Raw genomic sequence first — 18,152 nt, 5'->3', positions numbered from 1 at the left:
AAAATACTTGTTCTGGAAATGGATTAGGTCTGGCATTTGTATTTCTTTTTCCAGTTTATAACTATAACTCATATATAAACAGCTGAATTAGAGCCATTTGGGAGTCACTTCAAACCTCAGTTCTGTTAACACAGAGCAAGAAAGTCGAAAAAGTACAGTCAGCATATTAAATGTAGAATTCGGTTGTGTCTTTTTGTAATTTGAGAAGAGTGGAGTCGACAGTGCCAGCAGAGCATGGAGAACAAATTGTGATGTTGTAGTTAAAATAAGTTTGAGAATGTGAGAGGGAAACCCAAGGCTGAGACAGTTCTAAATGCAAAGGTTCATCTATAATGTGTGGAGATCTCTAATGTGGTGGACGTTCCCTGATCACGATGCTTGCTTTACCAAGCAGAACCCTGGAAACGGATGAGAATCTCAGATCTGAATTACCACTTTGGTTGCTTATATGCAACCATACACCAAATACTCCCACTAAGAATGTTTCTGAATATGCATTATTTGCATTATTATTATACATAACATGTTCTAAACCAATACAAATCCAGCTAGCTCGACTGGTCGAGATAAGAGCTGTGCAACTTCACTGGGATCATGTACAAAAAGGGTTGTGATGTGAGGGAGGTTTTTACTTTAATACAAGCACAAGAAGATCATTGCATGTGCTGATTTAAATGACTTGTATTCTGGTAAATATAAACAAATAAATACATTAGATAATATTGCAGTCATGTACAATAATTCCATGAGCAGGATTTAAGAAGTTGTTCTTCTATTAATAATAGCCAGATATAACCTCGAGAACATTCAGAAGCAGAATTTGCAGATCATAGCTGAATATTTGATTTTCCAGCTCATGCCATTTACAGTTATTAAAAGCAATACCAGATACAGAAAGTGGCATTGCATTAAACATAGGACACTGGACTCAGGAGCTGGGGAAAAAATGTCAGCATCATTCAAACATGTATTCATGCCAGCATGGCGCTTCATTTCGATGCCTGTGATGTTTGTGTCATGCCTGACTCTCATTGTGTTTCCTGCTCTTTTGGATCTCAGACACTTAACACAGCAGGGAAAGGAACCTGAGATAGTGGCAGGCTCAGGCAGAGGGAAGGGGGTGGTTGCGGAGGAGAAAACGCCCTGGGTAGAATTGGTTCAATGATGAGGACCAGACGAGAGCAGCGAGACGGAGCGAGAGATGGGAACATTTCTGTGCCAAATAAATAAATAAATAAATAAAAAATCGGAGAAGAAAATCTAACTTTTTGCCTGGAGGCATGCTTCACCAAACAGACACACATATAACTCACTGTTAGCATTGTGGAGCCAGTGGGGCTCTGGAGTAATGTCTGGGGAATATAAATATTGCAATTCCATGCACACAAGCAGTTTTATTTCTTTTGTTGTACTTCTTTGACAAGTGGAAATCTATTCATTGAATATGACACTGTTTTGATAGGTTCAAATATTAATATATAAAAAAAGTATCAATTTGTTTTAAATTCCTGTGCGAGTCTTTGAATAGCTGAGGCCTGATGTTTGCTGTTTTCTCTATTCACAGGTAGAATGTAAGAAAGCTCAACCCAAGGAGGTGATGTTTCCCCCTGGGACACGAGGGCGAGCCAGGGGTCTACCCTACACCATGGATGCCTTCATGCTAGGAATGGGAATGCTGAGTAAGCACTCACACATACTATTTCACAACAGTACTACTGATTATAATGAAGTGTTTCACGCCAGCCACTGACTGTCCCATTTCCTTACATCAAGGGCTGGAGATGATACATTATGCCACAAAATGTTTCTCTGAGATCTTTATATTACATTTATTAAGGGTAGAGCCTAACAAATCTGGTTACAAAGTAAACCACTGTCTTTTACCCTTGACCAAAATTCGATCCCCACCAGGTTAACCTCATGTTTATAATTAACACTGTAATAAGCGATCATTTAATTTCTCAGCTTTAATTAAAGTATATAATTTTTTTTATATAGCCTTATGGACTAAGTAATTCATGAGAGGCTCTTTGCACCTTTTTTTATATTGCAAAGAACACCTGGCAACAAGCTGGCGAGGACCAGATAAAACCCAATGTTGGCATATAAAAGTGAAAGGCGAACACATTTAGACAGCAGATAGAGTTATCAGTACAAACACACTGACAGTGTAGTAAATAATCTTAAAAATCTGCACAGGTATCTGACAGATTGGCATTCAGAAGTAATTTAAATTCAGTCAGAGATATAAGGTGGTTCAGCGATATTTTCTATGAGTAGGAAGATTTGTAAGAAAAAGACAGCTTTTGCTTATCCACTCCTACTCTAGGAATGATAAAAACGATAAAAAAAGATTCAAATCTTTGTGAGAATGTATTAACATTTTACAGTAGAATTTGTTCTACTAAGAAAAGTCTTACTATACACAGTCCATCAGGGATTATGTCCGAATATTTCAGGATTGTTTATGAGGCTTGCATATAAATAATATCGGTATGATAAAACAACGTCTTTTGAATAGTTTCATACAGTGGAATGTAAAAAGTAAAACATTTTGGCAGCTAGTGTCCTAGCTCAACTTCTTAGCTTGTACTTGTGCGTTGTGTTGCCTTGTGAGTCATACATTTCTCATTTTCTCTGTAAAAAGATATTATTTATAGAATAAGATACTGTAATGGGGATTTTAAGTTTGTCACTGAGGTGGGTGTCTTGTATCTTTCAGTAGAGAAATGGAATTGCAGAGGAACATGATTTAAGTACGTAATTGGACCTTTGAGAGCGTTATGTAATATTTGCACTTTGGGGAACAAAACATGTATTTTTTAACAGTGCCGTGGGTGTATAATAACAGTGCTAGCTTTTACCTGTCATTGACGTACAGGAGATAGATCGATATCTCACTGTTCTAAAAAAATATAATTGATATCAGTTGAAACCAGAAGCGTTTTGAATCCACGACAGTTCTTTGAAGTTTGATGTTGAGAAGTCTGTGACTTTACATTTGGAGAAGAAACCCTGTGCATCACTGTGTTATAAAGAGGTGGACAGAAAGAAGGCAGCAGTCCTCAATATGTTCTCCTCAGAGACAGAAGCACGACTGGCACGTTCATGCTGGCACTGTGTTCCAGTTAACGCGGCCACGCACGTCTGCCATCTCCACCATAGTCTTGCCAGTGGAAATATCTAAGCATTTGTGATGGGAGCCTCGCTCAGGAACAATGTGAAAATTTGTGCCCACAAATGTGTGTGGTCTCTCTTTCTCTCTCTCGCTCTCTCTCACTCTCTGCTTCTCTCTCCCCCTCCCCATCTTTCTTTCTCTCATGCTACACCACCTTGACATCCTCTAAACCCGTCTGTGGTCTTTTCCTACAAATTTGACGTTTGTTCAGAGGACAGGACATGCAGCTGCAGATATCAAACCCCTCAATCCCTTCCTTGCGGCATCTTTTCCTCCAAACAGCTCTCGTGAAAAGAGATAATGACTATGAGATTGATCGGCTGCTGAAAGTAACTGAAGCAAATAAATCGTTTGATGCCTGGTGCAGAATGGGAACGATAGCTAATGGGGTAGCTGCAGGAGAGGTCGTCCTGCCCGTAATTTGGCTTGATGAAGCATCTCGCCCAGGCCAGTGTGAAATATGTATTGATATTCAGAAAACGGCATTCCGGACAACTGCACCAGGCCCCCAACTCAAAACAAAAAGTCCTTGGATGGAATCTCTACTGTGCCACCAGGGATGGAGTCAAACAAAAAAGTCCAGATGCCAAAGTCTGAACTTTGTGTGTCTGAACATCTGAACATGTTTGGATTTTCTTTTTCATTGTACATTTTATATGTAAAGGAAAAGTCTGGATTATACTTGTTTATCACTCTTTGTATTCAAGTTGATGTACCTATCCTGTCATTACCATCTGCCTGCAAGTTGCAGAACCTTAGTAAAAAGCAACATGTACACCAACCAGGCATAACAGTATAACACTGATTATCTCTTCACCATGGCACCTGTAAGTGGGCGGGATATATTGTACAACAAGTGAACATTTTGCCCTCGAAGTTGATGTGTTAAAAGCACGAAAAATGGGCAAGCTTAAGGATTTGACAAGGGTCAGATTGTGATGGCTAGACGACTAAATCTGAGCATTTCCAAAACTGCAACTCTTGTGGGATGTTTCAAGTCTGCAGTGGTCAGTATCTATAAAAAATGGTCCAAGGAACAGTGGAACAGTGGTGAACCGGCAACAGGCTCATAAGCAGGCAAGGCTCATTGATGCATGTAGGGTGCGAAGGCTGGCCTGTGTGGTCTGACCCAGGAGACGGGCTCCTGTAGCTCAAATTGCTGAATGCTGTTAATGTTTAACAGGTCAGGACTGTTTTGGCAGACTGGTTTGGGACCAACACACTATAGGTCATAATGTTATGCCTGATTGGTGTATATTTTTATACTCTTTCGCTCTCTCTCTCTCTCTCTCTCTCTCTCTCTCTCTCCCTATATATATATATATATATATATATATATATATATATATATATATATATATATATATATATATATATATATATATATATATATATATATATATATATATATATATATATATATATATATATATATATATAGAGAGAGAGAGAGAGAGAGAGAGAGAGAGATGATATAAGTACTAACACTAATGGTTTATTATTTTGTTGAACTTTACAAACCTATTGAAAGTTCTGTTTTGTGTGTCTGGACCTACTAGCATAGTAAATACTTTAAATGTAAGGCTATAATTTTTTTATTTGAGACACAGCTCTCTTTGATTTGATAACAGCAATTTGATGACAGCAGAATGTTTCAAACAGAGAAAGAGCTTGTCAGTGTGCATGAAATGAACAAACAATCTCCAGTCTGAATTTGAAACCTTGTGGACAGCATTGTTTTAACACTGATGTGCCATTTAGTGTATAGTGCTTCACACAGATGTACATAAGGTAAGCAGATAAATGTGTGTACAGTGCTATTCATGGACAAATGTATTTGTGCATGAGTGCTCAAATTCACATCAAACATTAGGCGGGTTTTAGGTTTAAGGGTTATGCTTAGGTCCATATTAACTGCATCACGTACAGCTGTCTGGACTTTTGGTTTTACAGAATTAATTAGAAATTCTCGCTGGATTTTAGATTTGCGGAAAAAGTGCTGACATTATTATTAAGAATCTTTCTCCATCGGACTCCGCACACAGACTCAGATTTCCTGCTCCATCGACACTGCACTTCAAGCTGACTCCATTTGAAGTTGATGAAATTCTCAGCAAAGTGCATGTCTTGACCTTATTAGAAGTTATAGCAGATCAGTGGTCCAGTGTTGAACAAACAGAATAAACGAAGGAGATGAAATGAATAAAGTGGGAGACGCAACGAGAAAGAGAGCGAGTAAAGAGTATGTGAGTTCATTCACTTGCAGCACACTCTTATCTAAATGAAATTGGAAAAGCAGGACAGCGAAACATTCCTTTTGGTAATTTGCATACAAAAATCAACAAGGCTCATTATTCAAGGAACTGTAATTCCTTATGTGCCAAAATCTCATTAGAGCTGCACTCGGAGCTCTCGTGTTTACCACACCTAATCGACCCATTTATCTTTATTGTGTTAAGCCTCATGTATGTTTGCTGAAATTAATACACATCTCAGCCCGTGCATAGTGCGGCTTTACCAGATGGATAATTGATTTTAAAGTGAATCCAAACTGTTGAGCCATAAAATGGGCGCATTAGCATGCATATTAATAACGCAAATAAGAGGGTGAGGCCTGACGCCAGTGGGCCAGATTAGGTGACAGCCTTTACTTATCGTGTTGCCAGGAGACGGAGGGTGCCCACCGCTTCAGAGACAGGGCTTAATGAGTCTTTTTCCTGTCCCTGGCCTTTCAGTCTGTCTTTCTTTGCCTCTGACTCAGTCTTGTCCCCCTCAGTGAGAGTATGACAGGCTGTGTGCTTACCTGTTAGTAACAGGTGAGTTAAAGGTTGATATAGGAATGAATCAGAGGATGATCTGGATTTCCAGTAAAATATAATTGTAAGAGTTGATGTACTGTATTACTGTGTTGCTTGAAGGCTCTAAAACGACTCGACTACATAAAAGAAAAAAAAGTCATACAATTAGTTCATAATTATTGGTACCCTCCAAAGATTTTATAAATAATAATTACATTTTCCCTACTTAACCACATAGAAAACTGCTTACCTTTCTACTAGCGAAAATATTCTCATGAGAGCTTCTTCTTAAAAATGCTGATTAGAAATAGTTTGAATTACTCTGTTGTTGCATTTGAAGGGTCTCTGCTTCCCTCGGGTATAAATGTGAGGATGCACACATGTAAAATCAGCTTGTCGTGTATCAGCATTGAAAAATGCTTTCAGCACAACAGAGACAGATGCTTGTTGGCCTGTTTATGTCAGTAAATTAATATAGAAAATACAGTTCCATTATACCATTGAATACAAAGTAAACAAAGTTTCTGATGTTTGGAACGGTTGAGAGCATGAACATTTGAGCATGCATCTCGGCACACCCTGTGAGGGAGACAAACAAGAACAAAAACTTGCAAGAACTAAGAACAGCTTGTCTGAATTGAAGAGGTCGTACACATTTTATTGAAGGATGCCAATGCCTTTGTAGTTGGCATCTATAGAGTACATAATAATCACTAATATAAGTTGAATTTTATTTACAATGTGCAGACTCAGTGATGCAGAATGAAATAGATTATTCATTGCAAACAGTCAGTACCCAGTGTTAATCACTGATGGGTTCTCAAAAGTAGAAAAAAAGATTTTTAGCTAAAAGATCCTATTTGCATTGTGTAGCAGCGGTAGTATGGTGTGTGAGGACAGGGCTCGGTTTAGACACTCTCTTTGCTGGTGTTCTGCCAGACACCACATTAATCCCAACTGTCAATACAGACTTGACACACTACATTGATAGTAAGCTCTTTAAATATCACAGGAAAAGCCCATGTCATGTATATATTTATCTAGGGCATCTGATTCCTCTTTAGAGGGAGAGTACACAGCACAGCTTTATTCACACAGGAGAAAGGACAGATCTCTGTAAACAATTGATACAGCTACCAAAAAACAACACATGTAATGGTGGACGCTTCAGTGTAAACCAGAATTTCCACCAGGGTTACATTAATAATATCTATCAATTATTTATTAAAATGTTAAATAAATAGAAACTTCAACCATCTGTCATTGTATTTTCTAGGTTTATTGATTAGTTCAGAAACATGTTTTCATATGCTGAGGAAATAAAGCAATGTTTATTTTGGTTACTCACTCAGTAAGATTCTTTCCACCTAGCTATTAAACTGATTCACAAGGATTTAGCCTGTTTAATAGCTGTTTCACTATTAGTCACTTCTACCAATTAAGTCTGTAAAAAACAGTCATAGCACAGAGTCAGAGCTGCCGGGTTCCAGCCCCTACCATTCCTTCGAATGTCTCTACTGGTCAGTCACTGAGGAGATCTGGCAGTTTGAAAGCTTGTTTTTCGAAGAGTGACTTTCTGAATTTGCCAGGCTCCATACCATTCAGAGTGCCTTTACAAATCTGTAAGGAATGGGAATCCTGTTTGTATCAAAGCATAATTCAGTCTCAAATCAGGGTTCAATGCCTCAAACTTCTCGAGCTGGTATTGTTGATGTTGACCTCAAATAGTCATGATTGTCATTTGGTAGATTCAGTCTGATGGAGGATTCTGCCCACTGGTTTTGATGGATGATGCAGACAGATTGAATTAATTTGTGGTATGTACTAGGCATTAAATAAATAATTCAATACAGAAATAATTTAATCAGTGTTGTAATTAACAGTTAAATACATTCAATTTAGTTTTTTTTAGGTTTTATTTAATAGAGTAATTTATCAACAATACATTTGAGTAATTATTTCTATATTGAGTTTAAAGTACAGTAGACAGAATCATGGCACAAGATTACATACTATATATACAGTGTATGTATACTGTTACGCTATATATAACTCCTCCGGGAAGATGTTCCACTAGATTTTAGAGTGTGCTTGTGGAGATTTATGCTTATTCAGTCACAGGGGTATGAGTAAAGTCAGGTAATGATGTTGGGTGAGGAGATATGGAGTGAAGCCAGCATTTCAATTCATCCCAAAGGTCTTTAGTTAGGTTGAGGTCAGAGCTCTATGGCAGGCCACTTGAGATCTTCTAATCTGAACCATGTAAACCATATGCTTATGGAGCTCACTTTGTGCACAGTGGCATTGTCAAGCTGGAGTTTTGGGTCTCCGAGTTAAAGTGAAGGGATAATTTAATGTAACAACATCCAAAGACATTCTATACAATTGTGTGCCTTCATCTAGTTAGTAAGAGTTTAGGGAAGCGCTACATATATAAAGGCTTGATTTATATGCATGTGCAGAAGCAGCGGCAGTGCCAGTGGCATTGTTCACAGATGTTCACAATGGTTCGTCCCTTTCCATCTGGTTCCCAAGTCAAACTGTAAATCGATGTCATGCACAGCAATGTTAAACACACTGAAGCTCTGTTTCTTTTCCCACGGTTGTTGTAATTCTTACCACAATCAGAATCTCAAATTGTAATCTTTGACTTTACAAAAGTATTTACTAATTCAGAAAATGTAGCATCCATTTGAAATGCAAAATAGAACATTGATAGGTTTGAAGACTACTTGAGAGGTTTTCAAAAATCAAACGCTAACTGTAACAAGAAAACCATTTGTTTACAGCACTCAAGAAACAGAACGGTACATAAAAATGTGATTTGAGACACAGCACTTGTTTACTTAGTGCCAGATACAGTGTTAGAAGACACAGTACTTTTCCCACTATTTACAAATCTAACACTCAGATGCATGGTGCCGGTTTCTGAGGATGGCGTTCATGACACTCCAGAGTGATGCTTCAGGATACACCTAGCAGTTCCTCAAATGTACTTTACATAGAAAGTGCTGGTCAAAGTTAATCTATTCATTTAAACACAGTTCCTACAGCAAGGTAGAAATGTTGTTCTGTTTATAGTAAGGAGTGCCTAAATATTTGATTGAACTTAAAGTGATAACAAAAGTGAAACAGTGATAAAATGATAAAAACATTTTATTCATGTATTTGACATATCTAAAATCTGTTTATTGGTTTTAAATACAATTCTCTTTCAGGTAAGTGCAGTGGAGCTGCTTAGATTGGAAGGACTAAGATTACATTTAAAAGTTGCCCAACCAAATCTAATATATAGAGCACAAGTTGGAACAGAGACATACATTCTTGTCTCTGGAGTTCAAACAGCTTGAAATGAAGAAATAAATATTTCATATTAGATTTTGTAATTTTTTAATATTTTTCTTAGATAAAGCACGTTTGTACCATTGGTACTGAAGTTTTAGTAACTCTGGGTTACTGATCATAAGGTCAGGGATTCAAGTCCCGGCACATGATAATTTCAATATATATCAGTGTTTGACTTAGTAATATCATTCTATTTATAGATCGGTGTGATAAGAGTAACATTAATTTCACATAAACTGATTTGATTGAACAAGTCTTTTGTAACAAAATGATAACAGAAACATAGCCTTAATAAATCATGGTACTTTGGATATCTAAGTACATTTGAAAGCTAATACTTTTGTAATTTTACTCAAGTGAATGTTTAAAGGGAGCACTTTTACTGGAGTAATATTATACCTACTGTATCTCTACTTTACCTCAAGTACATGCTTTGTGTACTTTATCCATCGCTGAGTAATATAAAACTTTCCCTCGAGAAAATGAAGAAAGTGGCCATTCTGGATGTGGGGACCTCACACTTAAAGACAGGGTCAGTTTACTTACTGCATAAAATTAGAAGTAAGAACAAGCCTGTGCTTCCTGTTGTTCTAATATCATTCATAATTGTCAGATCTTTTTACAGCAGTGTGTTCGAAACTGATCTAATCTTCAGCATAGGGATAGAAAGTTTCTCATGAGATCTTTACAGTGATGCAGTTTGTTGGCTGCACATGGTTGCCACAATTTTTCACATAATTTATTATGTGCTGTGATTGAAGCCTGGCCGGATAATTAGTGTCTGGGCGCTTGCTGGAATCAGCCATTGTGGCAGAATAAGAACAATGACTCTATGGACCTTGGTTTTGCATGGAAGCTCAAGCAGTAGCCACTTCTCGTTGTTGGCAGGAGGACAGCCAGAGCATGTGCATTGGGTCTCATCCCAGTTTTTTTTTAACAGCACCACCACGATGCACTCCAACAGAGACAGGCATGCAAATACTGCTGATTTGCTATTTTTTTCACCATGAAGAAGTCAACGATGTATTTCAGAAAATGAGCTGCTAGGAAGCCAAGTAGCTCACCAAATCGCCTTCATTTAAAAGTTCTGCCTCAGCAAACAGCGGGTAAAACAGCTTGCGAGTAAATTCCAGACTAGAGCTCCAGCATGCTAGCTCTGTCTTTCAGTCCACTTTGGAATGACTTTTGCAATCGCTCGATCATATTCCTGCCATTCTCATCCGGTATTAGCGTGCAAGCGGCTGAGGCGCTGCGGTTCGGAGAGACTCTAATCCGTGATGTCCTGGCACAGCTATCAGCTTGCCATTGTCTCGCGCTGTCGTGTCCTTCATGATCGATTAGCCCAGGCTATAAAAGAAAGGTTATCGATCAATGACAGCAGAGTTGGGTGGGGGAAAGAGAGCGAGGTGACAGCAGCGAATATGTCCGCTTTCACCGCCACAGGGAACAGGATGAGCTCCAGGGAAGAAAACAGCTATCACTTTTTATGATACTTACACTGCTCATTACCTCGGAGTGTGCTTCCCCATCTTGCTAATCTGTTATCTAGCACCTATTTGAAAGGTGTTTGTGGAGGGGGATCAGAAAGTGTGAATGTGTGTGTATGGGTGGATGAGCAGGTGCAATTGTATTTTGTGTGTATATGTGTATGTGTCTGTTTGGATTTCTGTACTGTGTAATAGTAGTGTTTCGGGAGGTCTAGATGGTTTATCACAGCGCTTCTTTTTTCTTCTGTCTCTTCAGGTTACCCAAACATTGTAGCAACGTATGGCCGTGGATACACTGGCTTCGCCCCGAGCTACAGCTACCAATTCCCTGGTAAGTTCCATCTTGTTAAGCCCTGTATGTAGCTTTTCTCTCCTGCTGCTATCTAGTAATGGCTTCCCTGCTGGCCAGTAAACACACACCCCCCCAAACTCCGCCCTCAGCAGAACCCCATGCTGAACATATACATACAGATACAAGCAGACTTCAGCTACGAATGGAATTCTATAAAACTATAAAACATTTTTGTGGAGAGTCCAAAAACACATACACTGAATTTCCTTAACGCACATTATACATAGAACACTATACGCATTCAAAGCATGGTGGTACCACATACACTATATGGACAAAAGTATTAGGACATCTGACTTTTTCAGCCATATGGGGTTCTTCCCCAAACTGTTACCAAAACACTAAAGGCAAACATTTGTATGGGATGTCTTTGGATGCGGTATAACTATGCGGTAGAACTTGGAAACCGAAACCTGTTCCAGCATGGCAATGCCCCTGTGCACAAAGGGAGCAACATGAAGATATGGTTTACATGGTTTGGGTGTCCTGCTATAGAGCTCTGACCTCAACCCTACCGAACACCTTTGGGATGAATTGGAACGCCGACTGCACCCCAGGATTCCTCACCTATATCCGTTCCTGATTTTACCAAGACCCTTGTGGCTGATGAAAACAAATGTTCACAAGCACACTCCAAAATCTAGCAGAACATCTACCCAGAATGATGGAATAAATTATATGAGCAAATCGGGACTAAATGTGAAATGCGATGTTTAAAAACCACATATCACACCTATGACCAGGTGTCTGCAAACTTTTGGCAATATAGTGTATGGTAAAGGGGGTTTTCCTTATTTCTATTAACTCATTTTGGCAAACCCTGATAGCAATGCTGGCTGAATTGATGCAATGTACATTAGTAACCTTATTATGTGTGTAATGAATTTAATTAAGTAAAGAACCATTCCTCGAAAGACAGCTTGAGAGGCAGACTCAAATACGATACTATTGATTATGGCACAGTGCCATAATGCGTTATCAGTTATCTCCTGACTCTTCTCCTGCTATTCTTAGTGTGAACTGTTGCTCACGAGCCAAAACGAAATAAGAGCCTTATTTAAAGTTGAGTTACTCATGTGTACTGTTGACTTAACACAAAGAATTGGGTATACCGGTATTCAGACTGTCTGTCTGCACACTCACGTCTTACTCGGACACTGACATGCACATGCAGGGTGAGTTTACCAACAAGGAATGTGTCTCAGTTACTCATGGTGATGAATTTCATGTTTTCATGTCTGAATGTTATAGATACGCAAATACATATACACAACACATATACATATATAACACCTCTGAATAATCATCTTTTCAATGATGATTTTTTTTTCCGAATGAAAGATATTGGAGGAGATAGAATTATAATTAGAAACATCTCAAAGACCCAATTATATATGGATCAAATTGTGAAGATTTGCATCCGATTGAGATGTAAGCAAAGCCAATATAGGCTTGATCAGTTTAACCTTCAAACTGTGGGTGCATTATCTTTGCTTTGAATGATCAAAAACTTTATTACTTCAGCAAACTCAAAACAGTGAAGTAAAATAATAGCTATACTCACATTACAACAGCAGTTGTAGACCAGGAAGTTAGTTAGCTTCTGTAATGATGAGGTGCTTTTTTGCATGATATGTCCTTTTCTGTTAGTCCATGTAAACGGTTTAAATGCAAAAGCGTTTAAAGCGTTTAAATATTTATTCAGGCACCCTTCTTGTAGTTGAAAGGACCTCATGGGCAACTTCAAAAGCTAAAATGCATATGCTACCATCACTATGTGAAGATAGCTGATTGCTGCTTTTTAAAGCGCACGGCTGTACTACTTTGATGCCAGGGTGCAAATAAACCTCAAACAAGTGTCTTAAAAGGACTTGGTGGAGAGACAGATTGTTCCCGAGCTGTGCTGGATAGATAAATGAGGGAGGGAAGGGATAATGAGCAAGCATGAATTGGCAAGCACTTGAGAAAGCTCTGCTGTGACTAAGCCTGGAGTTGGGGATTAAAATGTGCATGAAGGCCTCTCTCTCTCTCTCTCTCTCTCTCTCTCTCTCTCTCTCTTCCTGTTAGCATTAGCCTAGCTCTTGCTTCTTCTGTCAGTAGGCCTAGCTTAGTATTGGGCTGCACATTTGTTTTGTTTTTTTCTCAGAAGAAATTCTTAGAAAAAGCCTTCCAGTACACGTGTCTGCAAAAAAATCTTTTGTCATTCTCAAATGTTATGTTCCTCTGGAGTTGGTCTAAATGTCTCTGGTCATTCTCCAGTCATTTCTCTGGTCACCCCATGAAAGAGTTTTGTGAGGGTCTGTACGGTTCTGCTTTTCAGCTCCAGCTTGTAGTTTATTCCGATGCCTCACCAGAGAGTTGCCAACTTCAGCGTCACCTGCAGTTTCATAGCTAAAAGAAGAGAGTTTCGCTTTCCTTTAATCCTACGGGTTTCCTTGCAAAATTATCTTTTCCAGTGCCACTCAGAATGAAGCCCTCAATCTCTTCCATTTCACATATTGTTAATGACCTTGGTGTTAAACTTGTAGGGTGGATGAGCTTTTTTCCAGACAACTTGTAGCACCTGGGGATTTACCAGAAGCTCAGCCGCAACACAGGTTCAAATTGACTGTTGAATAGAGGGAAGGTAATATTTTTGAAGTCACTTCTTCTAATCTCCACAGGTGACTGAATTTGTAACAGGTCAAAGGAAAATGTACTGTTTGTGTCTGTGTGTGCGCGTGCATGCGTGTGTATGTGTGTGTGTGTGCGTGTGTGTGTGTGCGTGCAATAGAACCCAGTTAGAAATAACCTAAGATCATTTTAGTGTAAGTCTGTAGGTCTCTTCCACAATCAGGGTTAATCAGTATGTAATGGTTTGCTCATGGTAATAACCGCTCATGCTTGTTTTTTTGCTAAATTATGAAAACAGTGTTGTGCTACGTCTTGCTGATGAGGACGGGCTAACATAGCTTTTGTAGAATATAATAAAGCATTGAAGGTTATTGCCTGCTGGATGTGCCAGGTAAAGAGAATGCAGCAGCTGGTCCAATTTTTGTGACAGAAAATGCAGCTATCTATTCCCTATTTAATAATTGTATCTTTATTTTATCTCACCAATACAATATAGCCTCGTCTGCTCCACACGTAGGTTTTTATTTGCCCCACATTACATGGCCGTTCCTCTCTATTTCTGCAGACTGAATTGTCTCGTCTCTGTTCGGCCTTGATTTGCGCCGTTGGACAAGGGCCGTGCTGATGAGAGCTGAAGGATTGAGCGTAGTCAAGGTCATAGCCTTTCCATGCCCAAAAGCGCTCAGAGGTGTATAATAACCCTGTCTTTTAGCTTCCACTCTTCCATTTCTTCTCACTTTCCTCTTTGTGGTGAATGGGTGGGAGAGCTGGAATTGACGCTTCACTTTTGATTAGGGCCCAATCAGTTATGCAAACAGAGAGGCTGTCAGGGACAGGCCTCTGTCTGCACCCCCCTACTATGCGCACACACACACACACACACACACACACACACACACACACACTGATCCCACATCACAGTCCTTGCTAACCTGCTGGACAGATAACACGCTAAGGCTAGAAGGAAATTGGAACACAAACAAACAAATAAACCTGCAGCTTTCAAAATTTCTGTGGAGAAGGAGGAAATGAAGATGGTATATTTTGTTGGTTGTTGAAACAGGTTATGATACGGGTCTTTCAATGCTGTATGTAGATAGTTTCATATGATAGCTGGAGAAAGCGTGTAATGTGGAGGAAAGAAATAGAGAGAGGACTCATTCATACATTCAGTATAGAGGGAGGAGAAAGAAAAGTGGAGACTGGTGGTTTCACCAGCAGCTGTACCATGCCATCATGTTCTTCACTTAAATTAGTTCTAATTGAAGTAAAGGCTGCTTAAAAGCATTTGAGATGCGACAATCATATTCAGCATGCAACAGCCTTAAAGCTACATCCACACTGCTCGACACAATGAATGGGCTTAAATATGCACATACAAACACACTTGCAGTAAAAAAAGAACTCCTGCTGGTCAATTCGGGGCTTTCTTTAAGTGGTCACAAGCAGCTGTTGTATAATTATATGAGGACAGCGTACAAGCATGAGGACAGGTCAGTGTGAAATGGACTCATGTGGTTGCTACTGACAGTTTCTGAAGCTTCCTGCCTCATATACTTAAACCCTTACACTCTTGAATTTATGCTTACTCATCACCAGACCCCAAGAGGCCGACAGAATCCATCAAACTAGTGCAGCTTTAATTACTATCTGAATTGCTTCGTAAACACAGACCTTACTGTTGTACTGTCTTGCTGAGACTTCTGTTTGCAGTCATATGCTATAGTTTGCATGTGCCTAGGACTAAGTGAAGATGTTTTATCACTTTAATAGTTTTCTATTATAGAAACAAAAATTTTAAATAAAGTAATAAATATGTAATATAAAAACAATAATAATATATAATATATGTAAAAATGTATATGTAAAACCTAACAATAATAATAATAATAATTAATAATAATAATAATAATAATTATTATTATTATTATTATTATTATTATTATTATACATTTAAATTAAATACCAAATATACCTAAACTCCCTAAATACCCATTTATTTTTGGACTATTTATCTCGTGCATGATTTAGTTGTTAATAATATAATAGAATAATATTTTTTTAAGATGTAATGTAAATGTAATGTAGGACACATTTTCCCCTCAAAAAAAAAAAAAAAAGAGAAAAAGGCATTGCCCTAACTAATTTTTGTCTTCCGATAATGCTCGTTCTAGGTCATGTCTTTATAAGATTGTTTTAGCATGTACCGTTATCAACATTTGTTTCCTACTTGTCTTTTATCCTTTAAAATTGAGATTTGAGATTTGAGATATGCCTTTGGCTTCCTCAGTTCCTCCATCCAAGGACAAGTCCAGTCTCCTTAAATGAGCTCTCTTAGATAGTGGGATGAAGGAAGGATGACTTTCCCCTGCCCTCTAGGTTAATCCTCATGTCTCTCAGCCAGAGAGATGCTACTCATCTATCTGGTAATTACTGTAGTCAAGGAGGTGACATTGAGTAAAATGGGACATGAGGCTACCTGTGGAGATTATTTGTATCTGTTCTGTCTTTATTTGCATCCCAGCATTACACCTCAGTTCACACAAGTGGAGACGGCATGTATTTTTTCTCTGTATCATTAAACAGAAGTTCAAGCTGAACTGAGGACTGAGTGGTGTTCAATTTTATTTTATTTTTTAATGAGTTAAATTTCTACTTTAAATATCTTGTATCATCATGTTGGTATGTTCTCACTTTAGCGGTGTCCTAAGTTAATCACAATGACAATTGACTTTTCACAACAAAAGTAACGTGGCATTCGACTCACCTCCCAAGTGTGAAGTCCGATCTCAAAATGACATGCCTTCATGCAGTTGAGCTACAGTACATGTGCATGTCTCCATGTTTATTTAAGCAACAAGCTAGTCCTCTAACAGTGATAAACAATGTGCTTTTTTGTACCTTGAGGCTGTATAGTCATTGGTGTTGAATTAACATGTGAATTTGTGTGTACCTTAATTGATCTAAAACTTTTTTTAATGCAGTGGGCAGCCATGTTAATTTATCATAATGCTACAGTATCATAACCAGATGAGCTGGTTCTGCAGTCACTTTCTTGTGAATGTGACGACAGACATCGCAGACATTTTATAAAATATGAGTGAAAGAAGAATATTCAAATATCAAAGAAAATCAAATATCTTTTTTTCATTATCCATTTTAATTCAGCTTGATAAAAGACACCAATGAACATCTGCGCTCACAGAGAATTATGACTGACAGTATTTGCCAACTTCACTATATGAATATGTCACTCTCTGGCTATGTACGGATGACTGGTTGTTTCTTTAGCACTGAGCACTTCATGCTCTGTACTGACCGATTTTCATGGCTTTCATAAAGCACTCACAGCGTATTCTTTACTTCTTCCTCACTTTTCTCTATAACCCTGCACCTTACATTGTATCTCATTAAGTGCACAGTGCCTATCTCATTAAATACCCAGGCCTCCTAAGGTATATTCTAAGATATGTATGAGCACATGTTTTTTTTTTGGTTTGTATTATTATTCACAGTATATCCTCTTAATTATCAGAACCTACTGTTATTTGTGAGATACAGTACATTGAGAGTCAGCTGTACCCATAAGTTGCTGAATACACCTATAAGGTCCTGTCATGCTTTATACATTTTGAGATATGGACCTATTAATCAGACCTATGCTTGTCGTAATGCTGATATATGCTCGATTTCGTTTTTGCTGTGAGAATCTGCCTGACTAAACTGACTATTGATTGAGACTGCATCTTGTTGAGAAGTACATTGAAGATTTCTTTTTTTTTTGCATCGAATTGTAATTCACCTTTTATTTATTCAAAGATTCTACATTTCCTGTGGAGCTTGCATGGAATTGTCTCCTTCTTCAGTGTGTGAATTAGTTGAGTGGATGTGTGATTGACCTAACCACACAAGCAACATGATTAATGTCAAACTGTTGAATTCGGAGCCATGTTCTCAGCGGAGTCAAACCCCTACAGTCATCATTAACTCACTGTGCTCACGCATGTAATTCCCAGGGCTGAATCCTGCCGAGATGTGATGGGCAGCAGCAATGGCATGTTCCATGTTGCTTTCACTATCAGCACGCTCATTAGGGGGAGATGTAGACATGAGGCTCTGACATGACCGAGTTCACTGCACATGAATGGCACTGTTGCATTCTTGGATTAGGGATCCTCATCACCCAGGTGCAGCTTTTTGTTTTTGATAGCCTGGCAGAAAGGCCTGCTTGAAAGCAATCCAAGTCAAGGGCTTCTGCTGGAGAGAAATGACTCACCTCTCTTTTGCTGGATGAAAAGATGGTTTGTTGAGATTGTGCTGCCTCCCTTTATATTAGCCGCCTTCTTTCTCTTTAAAGCTAGCCTTTTTTTAATCCATCC

At 38.6% G+C, this 18,152-nt stretch overlaps 1 protein-coding gene across 7 annotated transcripts in view; it reads left to right on the top strand.

Annotated features, from left to right (window-relative positions):
- The window catches only part of LOC124394376 (RNA-binding protein Musashi homolog 2), a 229,593-nt gene that overhangs the window by 174,492 nt on the left and 36,949 nt on the right, over positions 1-18,152 (top strand). For all 7 annotated transcript variants that reach the window (XM_046862530.1, XM_046862528.1, XM_046862531.1 and 4 more), the window contains exons 9-10: positions 1,565-1,679; positions 11,065-11,139. In XM_046862530.1, the coding sequence (XP_046718486.1) occupies positions 1,565-1,679; positions 11,065-11,139 (190 nt within the window). The remainder of the gene's footprint in view (positions 1-1,564; positions 1,680-11,064; positions 11,140-18,152) is intronic.

Source organism: Silurus meridionalis, chromosome 12 (assembly GCF_014805685.1).
Source record: "Silurus meridionalis isolate SWU-2019-XX chromosome 12, ASM1480568v1, whole genome shotgun sequence".
Classification (NCBI taxonomy): domain Eukaryota; kingdom Metazoa; phylum Chordata; class Actinopteri; order Siluriformes; family Siluridae; genus Silurus; species Silurus meridionalis.
This window is presented reverse-complemented; position numbering and strand designations above follow the sequence as displayed.